The sequence below is a fragment of the Oenanthe melanoleuca genome, chromosome 11, assembly GCF_029582105.1.
Source record: "Oenanthe melanoleuca isolate GR-GAL-2019-014 chromosome 11, OMel1.0, whole genome shotgun sequence".
In the NCBI taxonomy this organism is placed as follows: domain Eukaryota; kingdom Metazoa; phylum Chordata; class Aves; order Passeriformes; family Muscicapidae; genus Oenanthe; species Oenanthe melanoleuca.
Window position 1 is genome coordinate 7882916 of NC_079345.1, and position 21423 is coordinate 7904338.

General features: G+C 45.2%; 1 protein-coding gene across 1 annotated transcript in view; it reads right to left on the bottom strand.

Annotated features, from left to right (window-relative positions):
* CFDP1 (craniofacial development protein 1) overlaps positions 1 to 21423 on the bottom strand; it is a 61836-nt gene that overhangs the window by 39708 nt on the left and 705 nt on the right. Inside the window, 3 exon segments of the mRNA XM_056500500.1 lie at positions 4778 to 4882; positions 18812 to 18912; positions 20707 to 20938. Of these exon segments, the coding sequence (XP_056356475.1) occupies positions 4778 to 4882; positions 18812 to 18912; positions 20707 to 20938 (438 nt within the window).

Consider the following 21423-nt stretch of genomic DNA (forward strand, 5'->3'; position numbering starts at 1 on the left):
AGAGCAGGAGAAAGATGGAAGCTTTGAAGTCTTGATTACTTGCTTTACTGGCATTCTTACTCATCTTGTACAAGAAAAATGTCCAGGAGTTTTAGCTAAATAATTGCTTGCAGTTGATGCTGAGCTGAAGACTGGAAATTCCTGCTTACTGAGGAATAAAAGCCCATAGGATTGCTATGAAATGAAATTCCTCCTGAGAGGCATGCAAGTACTGCAGCATTTGCTCTGGATCATCTGAAGATCCCAAAAACTGAGAACCTGTGCCTGTCTCACCAGTGTCCACATATGATCTCAGCTAACTAGTGTTGGTCGTAATAGCAAAGGGATCCACCCAACTCACACAGGAACAGCATCTTTTGCTAGAAAAAGCTTTGGATGCAAAGTAGTAGCTCCTAGGAAGGGCCAGGCTGGAGAGGAAGGCTGGCTTAGAAATTACAGTAACATGTCAGATGCTGCTAACAGGCACCAAGTTCTTCCACCATCCCTATCCACCCACAAAGGTTGCCACCTAGGCTCCTCCTGCACACTGAAGGTGGGAGAGCAAGCCATGGACAGATGTCTTCCTGCTGGAGTCCCTCTACTCCAACATTAGCATGTAGCAGAGTAAATGATTTCTGAAAGAAAAGGCCTGAAGCTTTTCACACCATTTAATAGTCAGTCCATGTGAACTGCTCTACTGTAGGCTCTGGCAAGAAAGCATCCATCACGAACAGGCTAGAGCTTATCTGGCTTTCTTTGTTCAGGGCAAGTATGTGTTCTTGGGGTCAGAGCTTTCCTGCAGTGCCTCTTCCTGCTGGGTCTTGTCCTGAGGTCCAAACCCTTGCAGTCCCAAGGCAGCCTGGGGGTCGGCAAACACAGCACCTCCTGAACTCTGTGGGAGCGGTGCCTGCTTGCTTCAAAGGCAAATTGTACCCGGTGTTTATACCAGCCTACAAGGCATGAAAAGGCCTAGGAGGTCAAACATCCACCACTGTAATTTCAGGCAGGATCAAACAGAACAGCAACAGCTGGGCTGAGTGAGCAAGTCCACGTTTAATTACAAATGGTTTCGGTAATAAGCAGAAGCAAGAACAAAGTCAGTGAAAAACCTATCTTTTTTTTTCTGGCTCTTGTTCAGGCTGTGTAGAAACAGCTGCCTAGAAGAGAATCTCAAATAAGATCCACCAACTCCATTTTCAGGACTGCTACAGCAGCACTGTTCCCTGTGCAATGCCACAGTGCTTTGACAAGTGCCAAGAACTGACGGGCAGATCGCAGCTGCTCCCACTGCAGGGCTGGGTGGGTGCAGGGCTTTCCCAGCCTGGAGCTCAGCCCCCTGTCAACTCTCACAAGTACATGCACAGAGTCATTTTGCAGTAAGCTGCTTGGAGGATTTAATTTGCTTTAACATCCTCTGAATATCAAATGCTGCTTGTAAAATGGGATTACTAGAGCAGAGATGATGGACCCTGCTCACAGGTCCTGCCTAGCCTGGGATGAGAGCAAAAAACACTTCCTGGAGTATCAGAAATGCCCACTGATCCTCCATCAGGTCATGCATTTCATTTACATCCAGGATCTACTCCTGCTTTCCCCAATAGGTCCTGGAGCAGTGGTTAAGGATAGGAAATGAGATCTAAAACACACAGACAAGAAGGCTTAGCTGGGTGGGTGGAGGGCTTTTTTAGATGCTGGGAGCCTTTCACCCATTTATTGGGACAGCAAGTGAGAAGGATCAGTAGGTCCCCTCACATCTGATACCTCTGATGGCATCAGCAGGAGCCTAACAGAACCCAAGAGCACAACAGAAACAACTGGAACAGTATCACAACCCAAACCTCTCCAACAAACCAATACCCACTGGTGACAGAACACTGCCTAGCTATGTGTCACAGGGGGACACGATGGGAATAATGTGAAGGCTGGGAAACCAGCACATCCCTGGGAACTAAGGGCTTCTGACCTTTCTAGCAAAGCCTGCTGAGAGAACTGGGTGGGTTGTTTGGTACTCCTGGCTTTAATTACAGCCAAGTGTTTAAGTTATTCTCCTCCAACCACCCCCATGTCCCTCACAAGCACAGATCTAGCTTTTTATAGCACATCCGGTATGGATGTTAAACACATTCAGGAAATGCACTTTCAGCCCCAAACATCCCCTCCCCTGGACCAGTCAGTTTGCAAGGGTTTGTAACATGGAGACGTGGAGCCGGATGTTTGGTTTTGTGACCGTTGCTTTTCTGGATGACTTCTGTCTGTTTAGAGAAGAGAAATTCAATAAATGCAGGGTAGGTTGGCTGCATTCAGAAATAATGCAATGCTGCTTGCAAGGTGAAGAAAGAAAAGCCAGATGGAGAGGCCACTCTTAGCTGCTCAAATTCCCTACACACAGGGCAAGGCTTTTTTTTTTTTTTTAATAGCTGACAAAGCTCCTGGGGGCTGACAATGGCTCACATCACAGTGGGTGTCCATAGGCACAGCTAAGATCCCAAAATCATGTTTTTCACTGCCTTCTGGCAATAGATTGGAGCTCTCCCATAATGCATAAGGGAAAAATGTACCCTCTCCCCCAAAACCTCTATATTAAGTAGACAAAAAGTGCAAAGAACTGTCAGGCTATGCCAGGCTCTGTCGGTCCCCAAGCACTGCTCTGGCATGTCACCAAGGCCTGTGGCTCTTTGCTCCAGAGCAGCAGGGTTTGGATAGCTTGGCTCAAGTCTAAAATATGACTTTTTCAATTTGCTTAACATATGGGGCTTGCCTCTGGCTTTAAGGAATACCACAAGCCTGCTAGTAATTTTCTCACCTGAAAATACCCTGGCTGGCTTCCCAGCTGGAAGCATCTTCCTAAGCCCAAAGGCAAGCATGTTTGCTGGCAGTCTCAGGGATCAGTCTCAGACACTAGTCCAACACTCTCTGGAGCACTCTCAGATCAGAGGGCCCATGCTGGTCAGATTGCCCCAGAGAACCTCCTGCTAAAGCCTCAAGAGATCTGGGCTGTTCCACACATTGGTCCAAACACCACTGCTGCTCCTGTGCTGTAGGAACCCTGCACAAAGCCAGGATGTGCTGCAGGAGATTGTGAAAGGGAAGGCACTTGGGGCTGTGCTGCATTGGGGCTTGGTGCTCTGAAGAAAGGCAAGACATACAAGCCCAGGATATTTTCCCCCATCCTTCTCCACAGCCAGGTCACCTCGTGTTCTGGGCAAGCAACTGTTAGTAGGACATCACACATCAGCAAGCTGAACAATGACCTAATTAAGCTGCTTCCAAAATAAGACTGCAAGAACGTCAAAGAAGTCCTTGAACTCATTATTTCTTATATTGATTTTTAGTCCACTTTTTTCTGTATTTGATGGGAATTCTTCAGGTATCTGCACCATTAACTAAAACTGAGCTGTGGCTATTACTCCTGAGCAATCCAAGCTCCAGCAAAAGCAACCATGCCCCTTGGTAATGACCAGGCTGCACAGGCCCACTGGCTACCCAGCTCCTCCCTGGGCCTGTAAGACACAGGAGGAAACATCTGAACTGGAAGGTGAGCAGCCCCTGGAGCTTTCCCAGGAGGCTGCCAAACCTACCAGCACTCAAAGCAGCAGGGCAGTTGCTGGGGGAACTGGAAGACAGGTTTGAAAACATGGGACCACCAGCAGTGTGCACAGTGCAGAGCTGCCCCAGCTTCAGCTGCCACTAGAACAAACTCTGGCCACCAAAATTGCACAAAGAATGCCAGCCCAACCCAATGCAAGTTTTCCAGCACAAAACCCTGTACACAACACTTAAGTTACAATTAATGAGCTCTGCAGAGACTGAACTCTTGTGCAGTGTGAACAAGAGCATGAAGACTATGCTCATCTATGCCTTCATTCAGCTCAGAGAACAGCAGCTGTCAAGGGTCATGCACACACACACTATGCTTTCACTACCCTGAGCTAAGTACAAGCTATGCAACACTTAGCCAGAAAAATGAGTGACAATCCAGCTGCAGCAACTGAATAACAGCATCTCAGGGAAAGACAGCCTTAACTCACACTGGAGAATTGCTCTAAGCAGATGGGAAGGACAATATATTTATTTAATGGGTATTGTTTCTGTGTGACCAAATCACATGCAGCTTATGTCTTTCAAATATAAATGCAAACAACTGACTTAAACAAAAATCATCACTAGGAACACAGAAGCATCTCCTCTGTTCCTAAGAAGTTGGTGATCTCCCAAGCTCATCAAGAACCAGACTGGAATATGAGATGCACAGGGGACCTGACCTCCTTGTATCTTTGACAAGCATTATGATAATCTCAGAATTAGGTGTTAGAGCTTGAACAGAAAAGTGACAAATCCACATCAAAATTATATTAGAGAACATCAAAGAGGCGAAAACATCTCTAATTTAAATGCTCACCCAAAATCTCTAGGAAGCCACAGCCCAGCCTGACATGGCTTTTTATAGCCCTGAGAAGCACCTGTCAGAGGAACTGCAGGCAATCTCAGGCATGTTCTTTGGCTACCTGCAGTTTCATCAGGCTGCTTGAGACAGTCAAACCACTATTTCCTTAGTAGGATGAATGATTTATGAGGATTAAAAGTTTTGAGCATGATCCTATGAAGTGAGTCACTGGAACTCACGAGTTGCTTCCCCTGCTTCCCTACAGCCCAAATCATCACACCTTCCAGGCCTAGTCTTGCTCCCACTGAAATCCTGCAGAAAACAAACACCATTAAATACTGCAGAGCCTGCACTATTGGTTTGTCATCTTTCTCACTAAGAGCCTGTACACAGGCAGGGAAATCCCAGACTCACCCCGAGACTGTCGGCAAGGAAGCTGGAGCTGCTGACTGCAGTTTCTCTTGCTGCTTCAGAAAAGATTTAGCTTCTTTTGAGTTTGAGTCCACTTCTTTAGTCACCCTGTTGGAGGAAAAGAGAGAAACCAGAGGGTAAGGAAGAGCTGTACTGAACAGTAAAACCAAAGATCCAGCAAGTAAACACAAAAACAGGTACAAGAGTCTCCCCTTGCACAGAGATCACCTTCATCAGCTGCAAGCTGAAGAACACATATCTTGTTAACATTTCATTCCAGTGACAAACCCTCTACATTCATGGCAGAAAAAAGAAAAAGAGTAGCTAATTAGAGCTGGAGGAGGAGGGGATTTTTTTTCCTTCCAACAAACTGGAATGCTTATTCATTCAAACAGGCCCATCTCACTAGCAGCTACTAAATGCTCTCCTCAGGTCACTGGGGGCAATTCCAGGCTCTTAATTGGGCTCTTGATTTTCTCATTTGTTGGTCAGTGAGGCAGTTCTCCTGCCACCCACATCTCACAGCCCCACGGCACGCAGGCTTGGCAACATCTGCAGCCCAAACCAGAGCATGGAAACTGGCTCTGGGAATGGGCAACAGAAAGAAAGCTCTGACAAGTGAGAATGTACAAATTTACTCTCATTTTCTAGTTAATTTTTGCTTGAGGCCCCGAGGGTGCAAAATATTGAACTTCAAAAAATTATAAATCAATATGGCATCTACAGCAGGGAATGAATTATAAACATGAGAAAGAATCTCTAGAAAACCACTCAATAATTAATTGTTAGCAAATCCCAGCTACTTTAGCCTCCTCATTTACCTTGACCTGCCTCTAGCAACATGCTTTTCACGCTCTCAGTAGCTCCTAATGAGGTTGCCCTGATTTGCCAAGCTAACAATTTTGTTCCCATGGAGCACAAGCCTGTGAGCCTCTCCAGGGCCCTGCAACTCTATGGGCACAGAGGCAGCCTGACCCACAGCTCAGACAGCATGGAAGAAACAATCCTCCATCTCACCCTCCTGCAGCCTGGGCCTCTGGCTGCATTGGCTCCAGCAAGGATGGGCAGGCTCATCCCTGGTCTAGACCATATGCTGAGGAGAGGCTGAAAGCCTGGCTGGCCATGGGATCTCTCTTGGCTACAAGTCAGGCTAATCACTGCTTGCTTCCTACTCACCAACCTGACCCCACAAATTCCATGAAAAAACTGGCTAATAGTCATGGAGAAACCCCAGGAACTGCAGCCCCAGATAGGTGTCTGCTGGCATCAAGGAAAGTGACACGGAGTTATCTGTAAACCCTGGAGGCACTGATGTCCTGAAATCTCACTTGCACACAATTAGTGCATCCATGTCTCCATCCTGACAGTGAATCAGCATCTGAAACTTCCTTCCTCCTTCTCCACAGACTGCAAATGCAGTGGAAAAGGCACAAGAATAATGCCTGTGCTGTACAACTGCTCAGCCTTGTTCTGCTAGTGCAGAAGGAGATTAACCCCATTTCCCCCCTGCATTGTCACATGCCTTTCAAACCATAGCAGTCATGTGGATAAAGACAAATCCCACACTATGAATATTTACAAGTGTTTGCTGATCAGATTGGTAAGGGAAGGGGTAAAAAAAGAAGAAAAGCAGTCCAGGAAGAAAAAAAAACCTCGCTACAGCATCGTCACAATTTAGAACATCCCAAACACACCATTCAGACACAGCTCTTGGTAACAGCGGTCACCTCATGTAGCAGTCATACACCAAAGGTTACCCTACATCCATGGATTTCATTTGACAGGATAAACCTGGTATCTTCATACAGCAATAAGACAGAATTCTCCCCAACCATAAGGCTGAGTTCAGATCAATGCAATCACACGGTCTATTAATTTTCAAATGCAGCACCTAAACAGGCAGCTCTGACCCCTGCCAAGCTGAGAAGCAGCACCCTCTCCTGTACACTCTGCAGTGCTGGCTTCTGGCAGGATCCCTTTCCTCTTGTCACCTCCTGCACTGCCATGTCATCAGAGTGGACCCCCAGCATGCAGGAAGCACGTGAGCCACAGAGAGAAACATGAGGCAACCTGGAGCACACAGGAAAAAAAAGAGGTGTAGCATAATAACCACGTGCCCTGGGAGAAAAACCAAACTCTAGATTGGTCTCAACACGGCCACAGGATGGGCTCCTGAGTTGGATCCCAGCTTCTGGGCCTTGAAGAGTGTAGGACCAAGAGGAGGCAGGGGCTGGGAAGGGAGGCAGAGGTGACTGAAAGCATGCCTTCCCAATGGCTCTGCTGAGAGATGACAGCGCAGCTCAGCTCCCACAAGCCTACAGGGATCCGGCAATTAAGTAGCTTACAGGATCTGGAGACACGTAACAGTGAGCAAGTCTTCAAAGCCAGTGGCAGAACTGGGATCTCAGCACTGTGCCCTTGGCCTTAACCTCCTGTGCATCTTCAGCTTTCTCCAGCTTGGAGACAGAACTGATGTCTCCCCTACCAGCTGAGGAAAAGATAGGCACAAGGCTGAAATGAAAAACAGCTCTAGGGATTTGCACTCTGACAGAGTTAGCACACTCTTGGTTGGATCAGCACTGCAAGCCACAACTCTTGGAACAGGACAATGCTCAACCCCAGAAAGGGTGAAAAAGTAGAAAGCACATGATGCACAGAGAGAGTCTGGCACAGGCCTTCAATGGCAGACACTTCAGCCATCCAGGGGTACAAGACAGGGTGCTACCAAGGCTTTACTTATGCTTCGATTCTCACACCCTCCTCCTCCTCGGGGTACCAGTAACAAGGGCTGGGCACAAAATACAACAGTTAGTTCCATTTTCTTTGCACCATTTGGCCTGCCAGCAGCTGCTCTAACATACATTTTTGGAGCTGTCTGCTGCAGAAATTCAGCTGCAAAGCTGCATGCAACCTGTTCCACCAGGACTGGCCAGCTGGGGACAGAGGAATGCGACAGAAATGTAATTAAAAGTGACCTTTCAAGGCAATTCCATCACAAGACCCTCTTACTGCCTCATAAACTGAAACAAAAGCTGCTCTGAGCAGGGTGCTGCTGGGCTGATGCCAGCAGCAACTCCTGCACCACTCCAACAGGCATGACGGAAGAGTATTAAAGAGCTTTACAAGGTATTAATTCAGGTTATGCACATTTCAACCTTTCCCAGATCCCAGGCCAAGAAGGAAAAAGAAATCCTCTGGTCTGCATTATTATGGGAGACAATAACTCTCTCCATGTAGAAACCAAAACAATTCTTGTTCTTCATGGGAAGAAATGGGAGTCATTAATCCAGATGGAAGAAATCACAGTCATTACCAAGGAAAATTACAAGACCTTTCACTTTTAAATACTTGATAAGTAACTATTTGCCTGACTGTTTACTGGGATGCTATTCACACATTGTAATCCAGGAATAAACATGAAAATAAGTATATTGTCAGCAATAAAACAAGTAGCTAGTGTCTCACCCACTTGCAGCCCCTGTAATTCACACATAAAACTACTCACTCTCATCACTTTGCCACAGAGATTTCATTACACTGCTATGCTAATAAATTGTGTAAGACTTCCAAAACACAGAACAGTTATTAATTTTTGGACCACATCAGAGCCTAGTAGCACAGATGATGCTACTGTACAAGGTGTTGTGCAACTATAAAATAGAAATGTCTTCCATGTTTAGAAGTTATTATAAGGAAAACATGCTAGAAACTGGATCACTAAGTGCCTCAAATACTTACAGGTGTCCTTCTTAAGACTCTTCATCTCTGAACCAAGCTCAAAGCGGTAGCCAAATATTCAGGCATAGCCATACCCACTCAGCCTGCTGGTTTGGTGCTCAGTGGTGGGCATGTTAGTTCCAACTTAGCTCCACTGAAGAACTTATCACCCTTCCTTCCACAGTTATCAACTTGAAATGCTGCAACCTAAGGGCATGGAAAAGGCCCCAGGTTATGTACACTGGGAACAAAGCACATGAAGACAACACCTCATGTCAAGGCTGTCCCAGAAGGGGTTCCACAGTACTGAAATGCAGCAGATTAATTTAAGAGGAGTGGTTGATCTGCTCCCAGCAGTGGCCTTAGCCACATAAACTACTACAAAGAAGGAAGAATACATGCTGGAAGGAGCATTATGCTGACAGCTCCAGCTAATCTGCAGAATGGGATTAAACCCAAATTTTCATTCAGTTCAGTGGCAGAGTGAGTCTAATACACCAGCTTGTCTGCTGCTGGTCTTACACCAGGTGTAGAGCTGCCAGGGTGAACAGGAGGCTCTCAATCCATCACACCATGACACAACACAACACCCACAGCCCAGGACTTGCCCCGGTGTGGTGCTGAGATGCCTCCATCCAGCACAGCTGAATCCAGTCCGGCTGGCCAGAAACAGAACTTGCATAAGGGATGCCAATGCTGCAGTGTGTCAGCAAAGTGCCCAGCTCAGCAGTGAGCAGCAAGGTGCCCTGCAAGCCCTTGGAGAAGTGTGCCAGCACAGCTTCATCCTTGCACAGAGGGGAAACAGAGGCAGGGTAAGGGCAAGCTGGGAAAGACAAACAGGCATAGCAAGAAGGTTTGCAGGCTAATTATCTGTAGTCTGCTGTGTAATAGCAACCTTATGCATCCCAAGTGCCAAAATCCCTCCAATTTACCCCCAGGTGGCTCAACACAGCAACATTCTCCTAACAAAACACCTGGTGCACATCAGGCTGAGAAAGCATATGCTGGCATTTAGGTGTAAGAGAAGTTAGAGCAGAGAAGACAGTTAAAATTTTTAGTCACAGCAGCACAAAGTTACCCTCTCCCTGACCTCCCTGCTGAGAAAGGGAGAACAAGAATGGAAGCTGTGAAAAATGCCAGCTCTTTACCACTTGTACTCAGGACACACTCCTCACTTGGGAAGCCTGCCCCAGTTTAGACCTGACACAGTTATAAAACTTTCCACACTATCTTAATGTTGTTAGCTCTGGGGAATCACAGACCAAAGGGGACAAAAATGAGGCTAATTACCCTTTCTCAATATTCCCCATCTGTGTTTAGTCTCAATAAATAGTCCTCCAGCCTTCTGGAGTGATCACTTAAGGAGAAAGTAATACTCATCTACAGGGGTTTATTAAAAAAATAATCCCTTTGGAGCTGAGGAATAATTTTCTGAATATTTTTTAGTGGACTTGTGTGCTTGAGCTGCAATGTCCCAGGTGCCTTCCACAGACAGATGCACTGCACGAGAGGCAGATCCTCCAGCCTTCAAGGTCCTGAAAATGCTGGAATGAACAGGTTTAGCAATTCCCAGGATGGAATTAAGTCTTCACACAAGTGAACCTTCACTCCAGACCACATCTGCCTGCACAATGCATATGTAAATATTTTATGCTGAATTACCTGGTGTACAGCAGACAGAGCTAAAACTAGTACATCCCCATCACTTTTCTAATTTCAAAGTAAAAAATTAGTTCTCCCCCTTTCAGAAAAACACCAGCATTCCTCTTCAAACCAGGTGGGAGAAGCTGTTCCCTGGGAAACTCAACCTATTCCCTGAAGCAAGAGAGACAAGACCAAGCTGGAATAACTGATAATTTTGCAGGCTGACTAGATAGGCAGAAGAAGCTGGCTGGTTTCTAAAAAAAATCAGAAGTGATGAGAGCTCTCCTGCAGTCAGGCAAGGCCCAAGCTGCCTGCCTGGTGCTGCTCCTCACAGCAGGTGTGCTGCTATCCAAGCAGTCAGCCCAGGCTGCATCTCAAACCAACTCACCTGAAAACCAGCAAAGGTGAATGGTATTTTAACACCAATAATGCATAACCTTGTAAGCCTTGAAGGAAACAACCGATTTTCTGTCATCTCCTGTATGACAAAGATTCTGTGACAGATGCAAAGAAAAGATCAGTGGATGGACTGTGCTCCCTCCTGAAATGCTGACCAAGCTGTCAGGCCCCTTTTGGACTTCTGCTTGCAGCTTCTGCAAGAGGCTCCCTAAAACCAGAAGGCAGCAGCACTCCAGTTATCAAGCTCCCACTGGGGCTTGCAATAGGTAGAGCATGCCAAACATGGCCCTCTGGAGAAGCTGACCCCCAGCCAGGGAGCAAGCCTTAATCTCATTGACTGGAGCTTTATTCACCCCAGTTTCAAGCACCTCGAAGTACCAGGTCCCTTCTTGCTTCACTAGATAAGTGTTCCCTTGGCCACCTCCATTGCAGTGCCTCAAAATCCCACCGTGCATTAGCATGCCAATCTTTGAGGCATCCCTGTGTTTTAATTTGTACCTCTCAAAAGGATTAAATCCACATTATGGAACATACCTCTGAGCTGAGTAACCCAGGTGAACAGATGAGCTTTATCAATGTGACAGTCCCCTGATCCTGTTAACTCTGATCTGCAAATACACTGAAAGCCAGATCCCTGCAACCCTCCAACTCCCCCAAAGCAGCACAGAGCTCGAGCCATGGATGCCTCTCCTGGTATTAAGAGCCAGGGGTTCCAAATTCACTTAGAACTATGAACACTAGACACAAAGGTTACACAGATCATAACAGGAGCTAGCACACACTACAAAGCAGAAGCATCCCCATGGGGGAAAAGGCCAGACTAAGCTTGGCTCAGTTTGTAACGTGTTAATGAGATAGTATGGCAGCAAACAGCTCTGCCTCCCCTTCAGGCTAACACAGAAACCCTCTTGCTTCACCATCTCTTAGTTACAGAAAAAAAATAATGCATCTTGCAAGCTGCACTTTACAGCAGGGGAAACCCCAGGCCCAATGCCTGCAAAGCAGGCTCTGCCAGCATCTCACCAGACATCAAAAGCCCATTTCTGAGCCTGGGGCTGTTAGGAATGAGCAGCAGCTTGGAAACAAGGGAAACAGGCCAAGCAGCAAAATGCTGGGACTGGATCTGAGGCCCCTGAGATGAAGGTATGAACAGAGGGACCAAAGATCCCCTTACCAATAGCAGAAGAGCTCCTGTGAGACCTGAATAGGTGAATAAGCATCTTCTGTTTTCAGATTTTTAGAAGCCAGGAAAACTACCTGAGAGCCAGATATAGAAACAGTATCTCCTGCTGGGGAAGGGTGTGATTTTTATCCAAGTATTTCCACACTGACTTACAAAGAACACAGGCAAAACACACATGGAAGAACCTGAAAATGAGACAATGCAGTTTGTCATCCAGGTCCCAAAGCCAAAGCAGCACCCAGACACCCCAGGTTTGAAAGACCTAGAAATGCCCAAGTTAATCTTAAGGTCAATCCATCATTTTGGAGATGCTCTGAGACTCCTCCTACCTCTGGAGATCCCAGCTGAGCCTTGTTTTTCATCACACCAATTACCAGCAAAACCACACAAATGAAACCAGCACACATAAATAATTTCCTTGAAAGCAGCAAGCCACATTAGAAGCCAAAGATGACTTTCAGGTGGGCATCTGCTCAGTCACTCTGGGAGTTTCAAAGCATGTTGAGATAAAGGAAGACAACAGGGGTCAGCATGTTGGTGAGTGTAGGGCTATTATCTAACACTTTGCAAGTCACAGCCCCTCTGAGCAGAAGCCTCATCTGTACATCTACTAATGAAAAAATCCTGATTAGACACTGTTCATTAGCCCATTCTCCTTTTCCAAGCACATTAAGCAAACCATAACACGATTTATTTTATAAGCAAGTGCTCTGGCTCAGAGTCCTGGCTAGGTTTGATGTTTATGAAGTCACAATTTCTGCAGCTGCCTCTGAGAAAGGCAATTGGCTCACAAGTGAAGCAGCACACAGCACAGCTCCTGCTCATACTTACTAACCTCATCTCTGGGCCACTGTCAGCATCGGACAATGTCAGTATTCCCCAGGGAAATTCTGAAGCACCAGGGAATGGATGCACACAGAGGAAAGGTTATCAAAATGGGCCCAGAGACCCTGTCATTCTTGAAAGGTAACGTATTTCCACTAATTGGCTTCCAAAAAAAAATAAATCAATAGTTGTTCTTTAAATTGGAAAAAGCCAATATAAACTGTGGATAGCTGAGGCATGCTCTGACCTCTAAGAAAAACAACAGCATAAGTGCAGAAACAGGCTGCTGGCTATACTCCATTATGCCAAGATCAGCATTTTGATGCTTGGTGGTAAAAAAGCAAGCACTCACTTTCTAGTCTGCCACCTCTAAACAGTGGTCACATTCATATTCTATGTAATTCTGAATGGTTTGATTTATCTTACAGCTTCAAAGCATCATCCCCAGGCTTATACTGTTCAGATTACATTTCTGGGAAAACCTTAAAAGCCAAAGTTCTTGTACCATGCAAGCCTCCTTCAGAAAGTGGCTAGAACACATTTCGCTAGAACACCTTAGCCAAGGAGGACTGAGAATAAAACCTTACTGACATCTGGCACCACCTGTTACCAACACGAAACAGAAGTCCTCAAGGAGTGGCTTTTCAAAAGGCCATTGAAATTCATTTGTCTTTTCCTAACAATACCTTGCTACTGCAAACAAAGCCATTGCAAAAAGTACATCAAAATATGAGTGGTTTCCTCCTCTCTCCTATTATTTCAGTTTATTGTCTTCCATATCTAGCCTAACAACACCCAATCACCTCATTTGGTGAAAGCTATGTAGCACTTGTTATCCACCTGGAAAAAATCTTTGTAAATATCAGGCTTCAAGATACACATTCTGGTAATGCTCACCTCCCTTCTCACTTCCAGGTATAAACAATACAGCAAAGGCTTTTTCAAAAATCACATATGGAAGATGTCAAACACATCAGCCTTGATCTGATGTGCACCACACCACCTACAACACCAACACCTGATCTTTCTCCTGATTTTAAAAGCTACTGTGCTTCACTCAGCATTGCTCAAAACCCCATGAGCACAAAACTAATGACCAAGATTCACACCCAGCCAGAAGTGTGAGCATGCTGCCAACCCCTTGCATTGATTCATCCACTGAGATCCCTGAAAAGCATCACAAAGTAAGGAGAGAGTTAATGGTGTCACATGCTCTCCCACTGCTCATTAGCCTGACAGGTCTGACTGGGCCATGCTGAGACCACAGAGCAAGAACACAGATGGACAATTACACGTTTTAGAAATCACTCTCCCTGCCAGCTCTAAATCTTGAGACTTGTGGGAGTCAATTCCCTGCCTTTTTATCCATTCCCCTTGAAATACATCATCAGCATCAAAATTTTCCTTCTACTCTTCTTGCTTTCCAGGAAAAAGCAGAAGCAGCTGCTATTGCTCAGACAGCTACCTTAACTGTCTTCAAAGCAAAGCAACAAAATAGGTGACAGTCTCCCATAACATACCCTACATCAGCTAACATACCCTTTGTTTGCCAACTCTGTCACATTTAGTTGGTCTCAACAGTCAGGTAAGGAGCAGAGAGGACATCACAGCCACTGATAAGGAATCAGAGCCTAAGCAAGGACTCTGGAAAGCTCAGGCTGTTCTCAGGTATCTGATCTGTTTTTCCTGCAGCCCTTTCCACCTGCTATCTCCTAAATAGGATCTGGGATCAATGTGGCTGAAGTTCTGGAAGAGGACAGCAAATCCAGGGTTAAAACAGTGAGCAGTCTAGGACACAGCTGTCCATCCAACAAGCACAAAGGTGAGCTAAAATTAAAACCAGAAAATCAATATTTCAGTAAAAAGAGGCAGCTTAAGGAAATCCCAAAGCAGCAGTACTGTACAGCTGCAGAGAACTGAATTATAACCTCACCTCCACTCTGAGGTCAGCACTTTTTGTTGCAAAGGAATAAATCAGTCCTTCACCAGCTCCTTCCGAGGAGTTCACCAAGGTGAAGAGCTCAGCAGCCCTGACAACACCTCAGACTGAGCTCAGGCCTCACCATCTCACCCAATCAGGCCTAAGTTAAACCTCAATGACTTCACAGGACACAAAAAAAGAAATTCCATCCATGTTCTGTATCTCTGCCTGCACAATTCCCACTGTCAATGGCATTCTTGTACAGACTTGGGGTACTGGCCAAGAAAAGGCTTTCATTAGCACAGGCAAGCTTCCTGACAAGAACCTGCCCTCAGCCACCTCCCTTTACCTTTGCTTCTTCTGCTGAAAAAGTCATGAACTCCACCACTAAACCCCTCAACTTAAGGTGCTTTCAACTTGAAAACAATCTCCTCTAAATAATCCTTTACCATTTACATAGGCTGAAAACCTGTGAAGCAGCAACACAGAATGAGCAATGAGGTTTTGTCCAGGTACATCCTAGATGATAACCCCTCACAAACAGTAACAGGACAAAAATCAGGTTTTCTTTTTCAACCCATACTTCAACTGCGGCAGATAAAGTATCAAATTCAGCCAGTATAAACCTCAGGAATTTAAGCTTATAACTATCTGGTTATAAATCAGATCCCTTAGGTACTTCTTTAGCATTTTTAAGATGAAATAGCTGCACTGTGAACCATCATGTTCCCTAACCCAGAATACAAGCTGCCATTCAACTCTGCTCAGCACAAATACCAGCACACTTGTTTCCTCAGAGCACAGTGGTCACACAAGTAAAAGCAGTCCTACAGCAGCAAGCCAGAGTCATAAATGTGGTTTCCTACACAAGTCAACAACAGGGAGCCCTTATCCTGAGATGGGAGTTCATGTCTCACACAGAGCAGCTCAACACACTGTTTTGACATGAGTTTGCCCACCTCTTTCTACAAAACTATATAAACTTTAAGTAATCCTTATATCCAGCAGCAAGTCACACAGTGTGACACTGTTTTTTGGCACTGGCCCTTCCTACTTTGATTTGGCCCAGCTCAGCGTGGACCCCACCCATCACTGTGAGAAAGTAAAAGGATGTGTGACAGGAACACCTTGCCAGATTTCAGGACAAGAGCAGGGCACTCCCCATTGACAGATGGAGAGTGGAGCCCTACTACTGCTTTGCTTTGGCTCCTTGGTTCATGCACACGGGGAAGCAGCCAAGTCACTGAAGCAGCACAAGCCACAGCTCTGCCAGCACAATACAGCACCATCAGTACATCACAGCAACTCTGCAGTACCAGGAAAGCACTCCCACCACAGGAATAACCTGTGTAAAGCTCTGGCTTTAAACCACATGAAGAAACCATGTGCAAGAAATACAAAGCTTCCTTTACTTGGAATCTGCAATGTATGAATGAAGCAAGGTGCTGAACACAGGCCTTCCATTCCTGAATTAGTACCCAAGCCATTACTCCTTTTAACTTAGTTTTGCCTTCCACAAGCCAAATTAAGGTAGAGATATTTCCAAGTAAAATCTGTTCTTGACAGCTATCACCTGACTCTGCTCTTCCCTCACATGCTGTCACACTGACACCATGGGGCCAGACCAGCTTCATGTATGTGAGCTCCACTCTCCTGCAGCCCCAGCTGGACACAAAGTTCACTTTCATGGAAAGAGCACAGAAGAACCATTTTGATGCACTGAGCACAACAGAGATTTAAAGAAAGCCAAGGACCAAATCCTTTTGGAGTACCAAAGAGAAAACAAGCAATTACAAATTGCAACAGTTAAACCCTGGCACTATGCAATTCCCTATTAATGCAAAAACACGTTTGGCATTGTGAGGCAAGTTCATAAACCACAGACTTCTACAAAGGAGCTTCTTTCATGTAGATGCTGAACTGCCTTTGCAAATGCTCTTGCTGCTCACAGTTACAGCCATTTGGGTGACAGTCACCTGCTGCTCCTAATCTATTTAATGTGAGGGAGGTAGGAAAAACAGACAAAGAAGTCCCAACCAGGAACCTACTGCAATCAGTTTAAGATTGTTTCCAGTCCCAGAATTCAACAGCTTTAGTTTTACAAGGTAAAATTATATAATGTATTTTCTAAAATTGAAAGCCACTAAATTAAAATCTTAATTTGGTAATTTTTAATTCTTAACAGTCCAAAGCTAAAGTTCATCAATGGCAACTGATACAAGCATGGACTCATCAAAACAGACATTAAGTACAACTCCCTACAGGGGAGCTGACAAAACAAAAACCCCTTTACTATTCCAGCACAGCCCTGTAGCTGGAGATCACTTTCAATCCACTTCTGCTACTCAAATCAAGCCAGAAAAATCATACCATCTTCTTACAGGAGAAAATAAATTGTTCTGCAACAGGAGATCAGGGCTAAATGGTCTTCTGTTAAGAGCTTCAGTGAGCAGACTGTGAAAATTTGTGCCCTGAATCTTTCACTGCTTTAATACTAATCTAAATTCTTCTCAAGCTTTCAAAAGAGCAACACTCAACAGTAGCCTCAAACCATTTAGAAAAGCAAGCAACAGAGAGAGCTCTCATTGCAGTTCCTTCAGTCCAGAAATGCACACACATACAACTAACGTGTGGTGGCCTTTTAGAAGCAACGATTTGCCAGCTGCTTCCTTAGGCAAGGAAGTCAGTGTTTGGTATTCAGAGCATTTGCAGACGTTGAGGTGGTGCAAAGACAACCTCCTGCTATTGTGAAGAAAGAGCAGCCCTCTGGGCCTCACCTACTGACATTAGGGGAAAGTACCAGCAGCTGTGAGTAGCAAATTCACCTTGTACCCTACCCACAGCTAACAGTGTAACCCATTTAAAATTGCAAGATGTAGCAAACAACATAAAAGAATCAGCTTTGCATATCATAAAAATCAAGCGGGCAAAAAACACTGAAAGTTTTTTTGTTTTTGTTTTTTTTATCCAAGAGTTGCAACTCTGGTACCAACAGAAAACAGTGCTCCAGACCCCACTGCAAACCTTCTGTTGCTGGTTCTGTAACCGATATAATAACTGCTGTAAACAAAACATCCATTAGCCTTGGTGTTTGCAGAATTACAGTCTCATTGTCACCCAGGCTTTTTTTTCATCAAAAATCGATAGAAGTTTCTAGTGATTCCTCTGCAGTTTCCCAAGGGAAACAGTAAGCACTGAGGAGTACAAAGGACACCAGAAAAGCAACTGGTGCAGGAAAAGATGTCTTTTTCTTAGTTACAGTTCTTAAGAAAATACAGATAAGATACTGATGTCAAAAGCATAAAATCAGCATCTTAGAAGCCCTGAACAACTTCTGCTCACATAAGGCAACCAATGCTCCACAGGACAGCGAATGAAGTGAACAAAGTTCATCAGTGAACAAGGGGTCTGGCTTGCCCAGGGAAGTAGCAAAGTCCCTGTCACGGCTCATGGCTCACAGCTCTCCTCAGATCTTTCAAACAGCTCAGGCAACAGTGCTAACATGAAAAGCAAAAGCAGCAGAAGCCCCAGCTCTGCCTCCCCCTCCAGATTTCAGAGCGAGTGTTACTGCTGGGAACTGCTGCCCTCTGCTGTCACATGGAACAGGCCAAGTTAGTCTGACAAAACCAGGTTTACTGCTACATATAAATAAAATCCCCCATGATAAGAATCAGTAGTTCACAGGGCAGTCAGATTTCAGGTAGGTTCACCCAGGCCCCTCAGTTCTGGTCTTATTTATAAAACACCTGGCCCTTCTTGCAACACACCCTGAGAGCCTCCTGTAAGCCTAACTCAGCCAAAAGCATGATTTTACCCAGCCCATCCCCTTTGCTGCAGCTGATTCAGAGGCAAAAACACCCAGCTGTTACTCTGCTCAGTAAAACACCTCTTACTGCCTGCAAATCTTTGTCGTGGATTGTAAACATCACCAGGGAAGGTGCCAGCCAATATCCTGCCCACAGCACAGAACCTGAATTAGGCCGAAGGAATAAAATGTATTCCCTCATCCCTTCCTTGTCTCAACCTTCCCAGTGACAGTGCCCCCAGGGAGCTCTGCCAACCATTATAAACACTGGCCAGATGCAGAAGCCTGAATTTGAATTAAATTTATGAATGTTTTGAAGTTGAGTAAAGACTGAGGTCTGCATATAAGGATACTTTGCAGCTCTCATGCAGGAAAATCTTGGCCTCGTTTTCCCTGAGATCTGCACGTGCTCACAATAAAATTAAAAAACAGTGTAAAGGAAAGGGAAGAACCCATTCAGAGCCCAGCTCCAGCCTACCCCCAGAACTGCAGCACCCAGTTTGCACTGGGCCCACAATAGGCATATTATATCTGCCAACTTACTTGATTTCCTCACCAGCAAAATCAAACGTTTTGGTGATTGTCACCTTTCCTGAATCTTTTGGCTTCTCCTGAGGCTTATTCCCACTGTTCTCTTCTTCAGCCTACAAAATACATGAAGGAGAAAGCAAAATAATGCATTTGTGGAGCCAAGCCAAATTATTATTCCAAAGGGCCGAGGGCCCAACACAGACCTTGGGTAGCACTGCAGTTTAGACTGGTGGTCAAAGCAAGTCACCCACAGGCAAGATAAAGGAAATAAATAAACTTCATTCTACCAGAATGAAATTCCCCATTTTGGTTCCAAGCTGTCATTGAAGTTCTAGGATCAAAACAAACTAAAAAAAGTAGTGAAATTGTAATAAATGTAGGAAGGAGCAAGAATACATTGCAGTGGTTGAGAAAGCAAGCAAAAGCCTGGAGACTTGGTTCTCTCAAACTAAGCACCACCAAGCAGGAAAGCTGCCAAGGTGAATTCCATGAAAGTATGTTTATTTTTACTCAAGAATAGATAAGAACAAAACTCATCAGCAGAAAAAGCAGTGCTGATCTCCCTACTTGTCAATAACATCTCTTTTATTTGAAAAGGAAAAATCTTTATTATGCAATTAGTCAACAATGCCTCTTAATTTACTCAGTCACAGCTACAGCTGCTCAAAGGATACATAAAAACCTCACAGACACTGTAAGTTACCAAAACAAAACCTAAATTCTTGCTCTAAATCAATCACACACCACAGAAATCTTCAAGCAGGCAATGCAAGCCCAAGAAATTCACGAAGAGAACAGAAGAACTCCATGTCTCCATGAATTATTTCAGACTATGGAGGAACTTTCAAAGATATCTCACATTTTAGCAACCTGCCCATAAAAGTAAAACTGCTCAGAAGAAAATGTTCACTTCCCTTCTTCCCTCTGACTCTACAAGTAACCACTCCAGCTGTTCAGTCAGTAATATGGAGAAGCAGGAGGGCTAAGATGAAAGGACTCTCCTTCCAAAAGCTGCAATCAATATTACAAAACTATACTCGCTCTGCAACCTTTTAACAGTCATAGAAAGAAGCTTCAAACAGTCAGAACTGTACTCACCAGGAAGACTCCAGACTTCTGTTACTCAACATTTATTTTGGCTGACCATTTAAAAAAACCCAAACTGATAATCTAGCAACTGAGTCTCAGTTGTGGTATGTTCATCCTTTGTACCACCTAAAGTGTGAAAGGTTTTGACAGGGAAACACATGCCCTTGGTTTTACTGAGAACCAAATCCTTTTAAATAGCTACCACACACAGAATTCTCTCTCCAGAAAACCTCTGCACACTGAAAGCACCTTACAGGGGCTTACAAAGGTCATGAGAAAGGCAGATTCAATCTTGCTACAAATGTGCAACATGCAGCACCTTCCAAACCCCCTCCATGAAGATGGAGGCAGAGAGACGCCAACACAGACCCCTCCTGCTTCCCCATTCACACATTACACACACACACACACACACACACAGAGCCTCCCGTTTTTCCTTTTCTTTTAAGCATCAGGAAAGGCACAAGCCTCAGGGAGAGCTGTGTCCACAGCACAATTCAGACCAAAGCTCATATGATTCCTGTGTCAAAAGAGGAATCCAGGACCAGGAAGGGAAACCAAGAGGGCTGCACAGGACACTCCAAGATGCTGACAAACAGCTCCAAAAGCAGCACCACCTCCACATTTGGAAGGAAACCAGCACCTGACAGTCTAGCCCATCAGTGGATGTGAGTCTTACAAAACAAAAAGGGCAGGGGCAACCCCAGATTCTCCCCAGCTCTGTCCAACACCTGATACCAGCCAGAATCAAGGCTGTATGCTCTAAACCTTCAGGCCTGTCCCACACTCCCTGGGTACAGGCCCAGGACCCCCATTACCTTCTTGATTTGTGTCACTTGTGTGGCAGCTGCTGCTTTGGGTTTCTGTCCTACATCACTGAGGAAACTGGCCCAAAGAGCATCCTCTTTCTTTTTTTCTTCTTCTTCTCTGCTTCTTTTTACTTGCTCTACATTATCCACTTCCTCCTCCTTCTGTTCCTCTCCATTCTGCTGGGCCTTTTCTTCCTCTTTCTCATCTGGCTCTAGCAAGAGACCACCTTTCTTCCTCTTCCTGAAAGCAGATGTCAAAAAAGAAGAAAAAATGTATATTGAGCTGCTGCAACACTATTCCAGAGCTGAATTGTAAGCCTGGATGAAGCAATACAGTATTTCATATTTTTACAGTATTTATCCAAGCTGGGAGGTTCTCTTAACCTTAGGAGTGTACGTATTTTATTAAAAGATGATGCTCCTCAGAAAATACAGTGAGACTGATGAAGGCAGTGCCCCTGAAGTGAGCTGGCCCATTTACATGCATTTCTGTGAGTATATAATGTGCTGAAACACTGGCACAGGTTGGCCAGGGAAGCTGTGGCTGCCCCATTCCTGGAAGTGTTCGAGGCCAGATTGGATGTCGCTTTGAGTGACCTGATCTCGTGGGAGCTGTCCCTCCCCATGGCAGGAGGGTGGAACAAGGCGGTCTTTAAGGTCCTTTCCAAAACCATTCCAGGGTCCTGTGGTTCTGGGATAATACTGGAACCAGGACGGAAGGAGAAC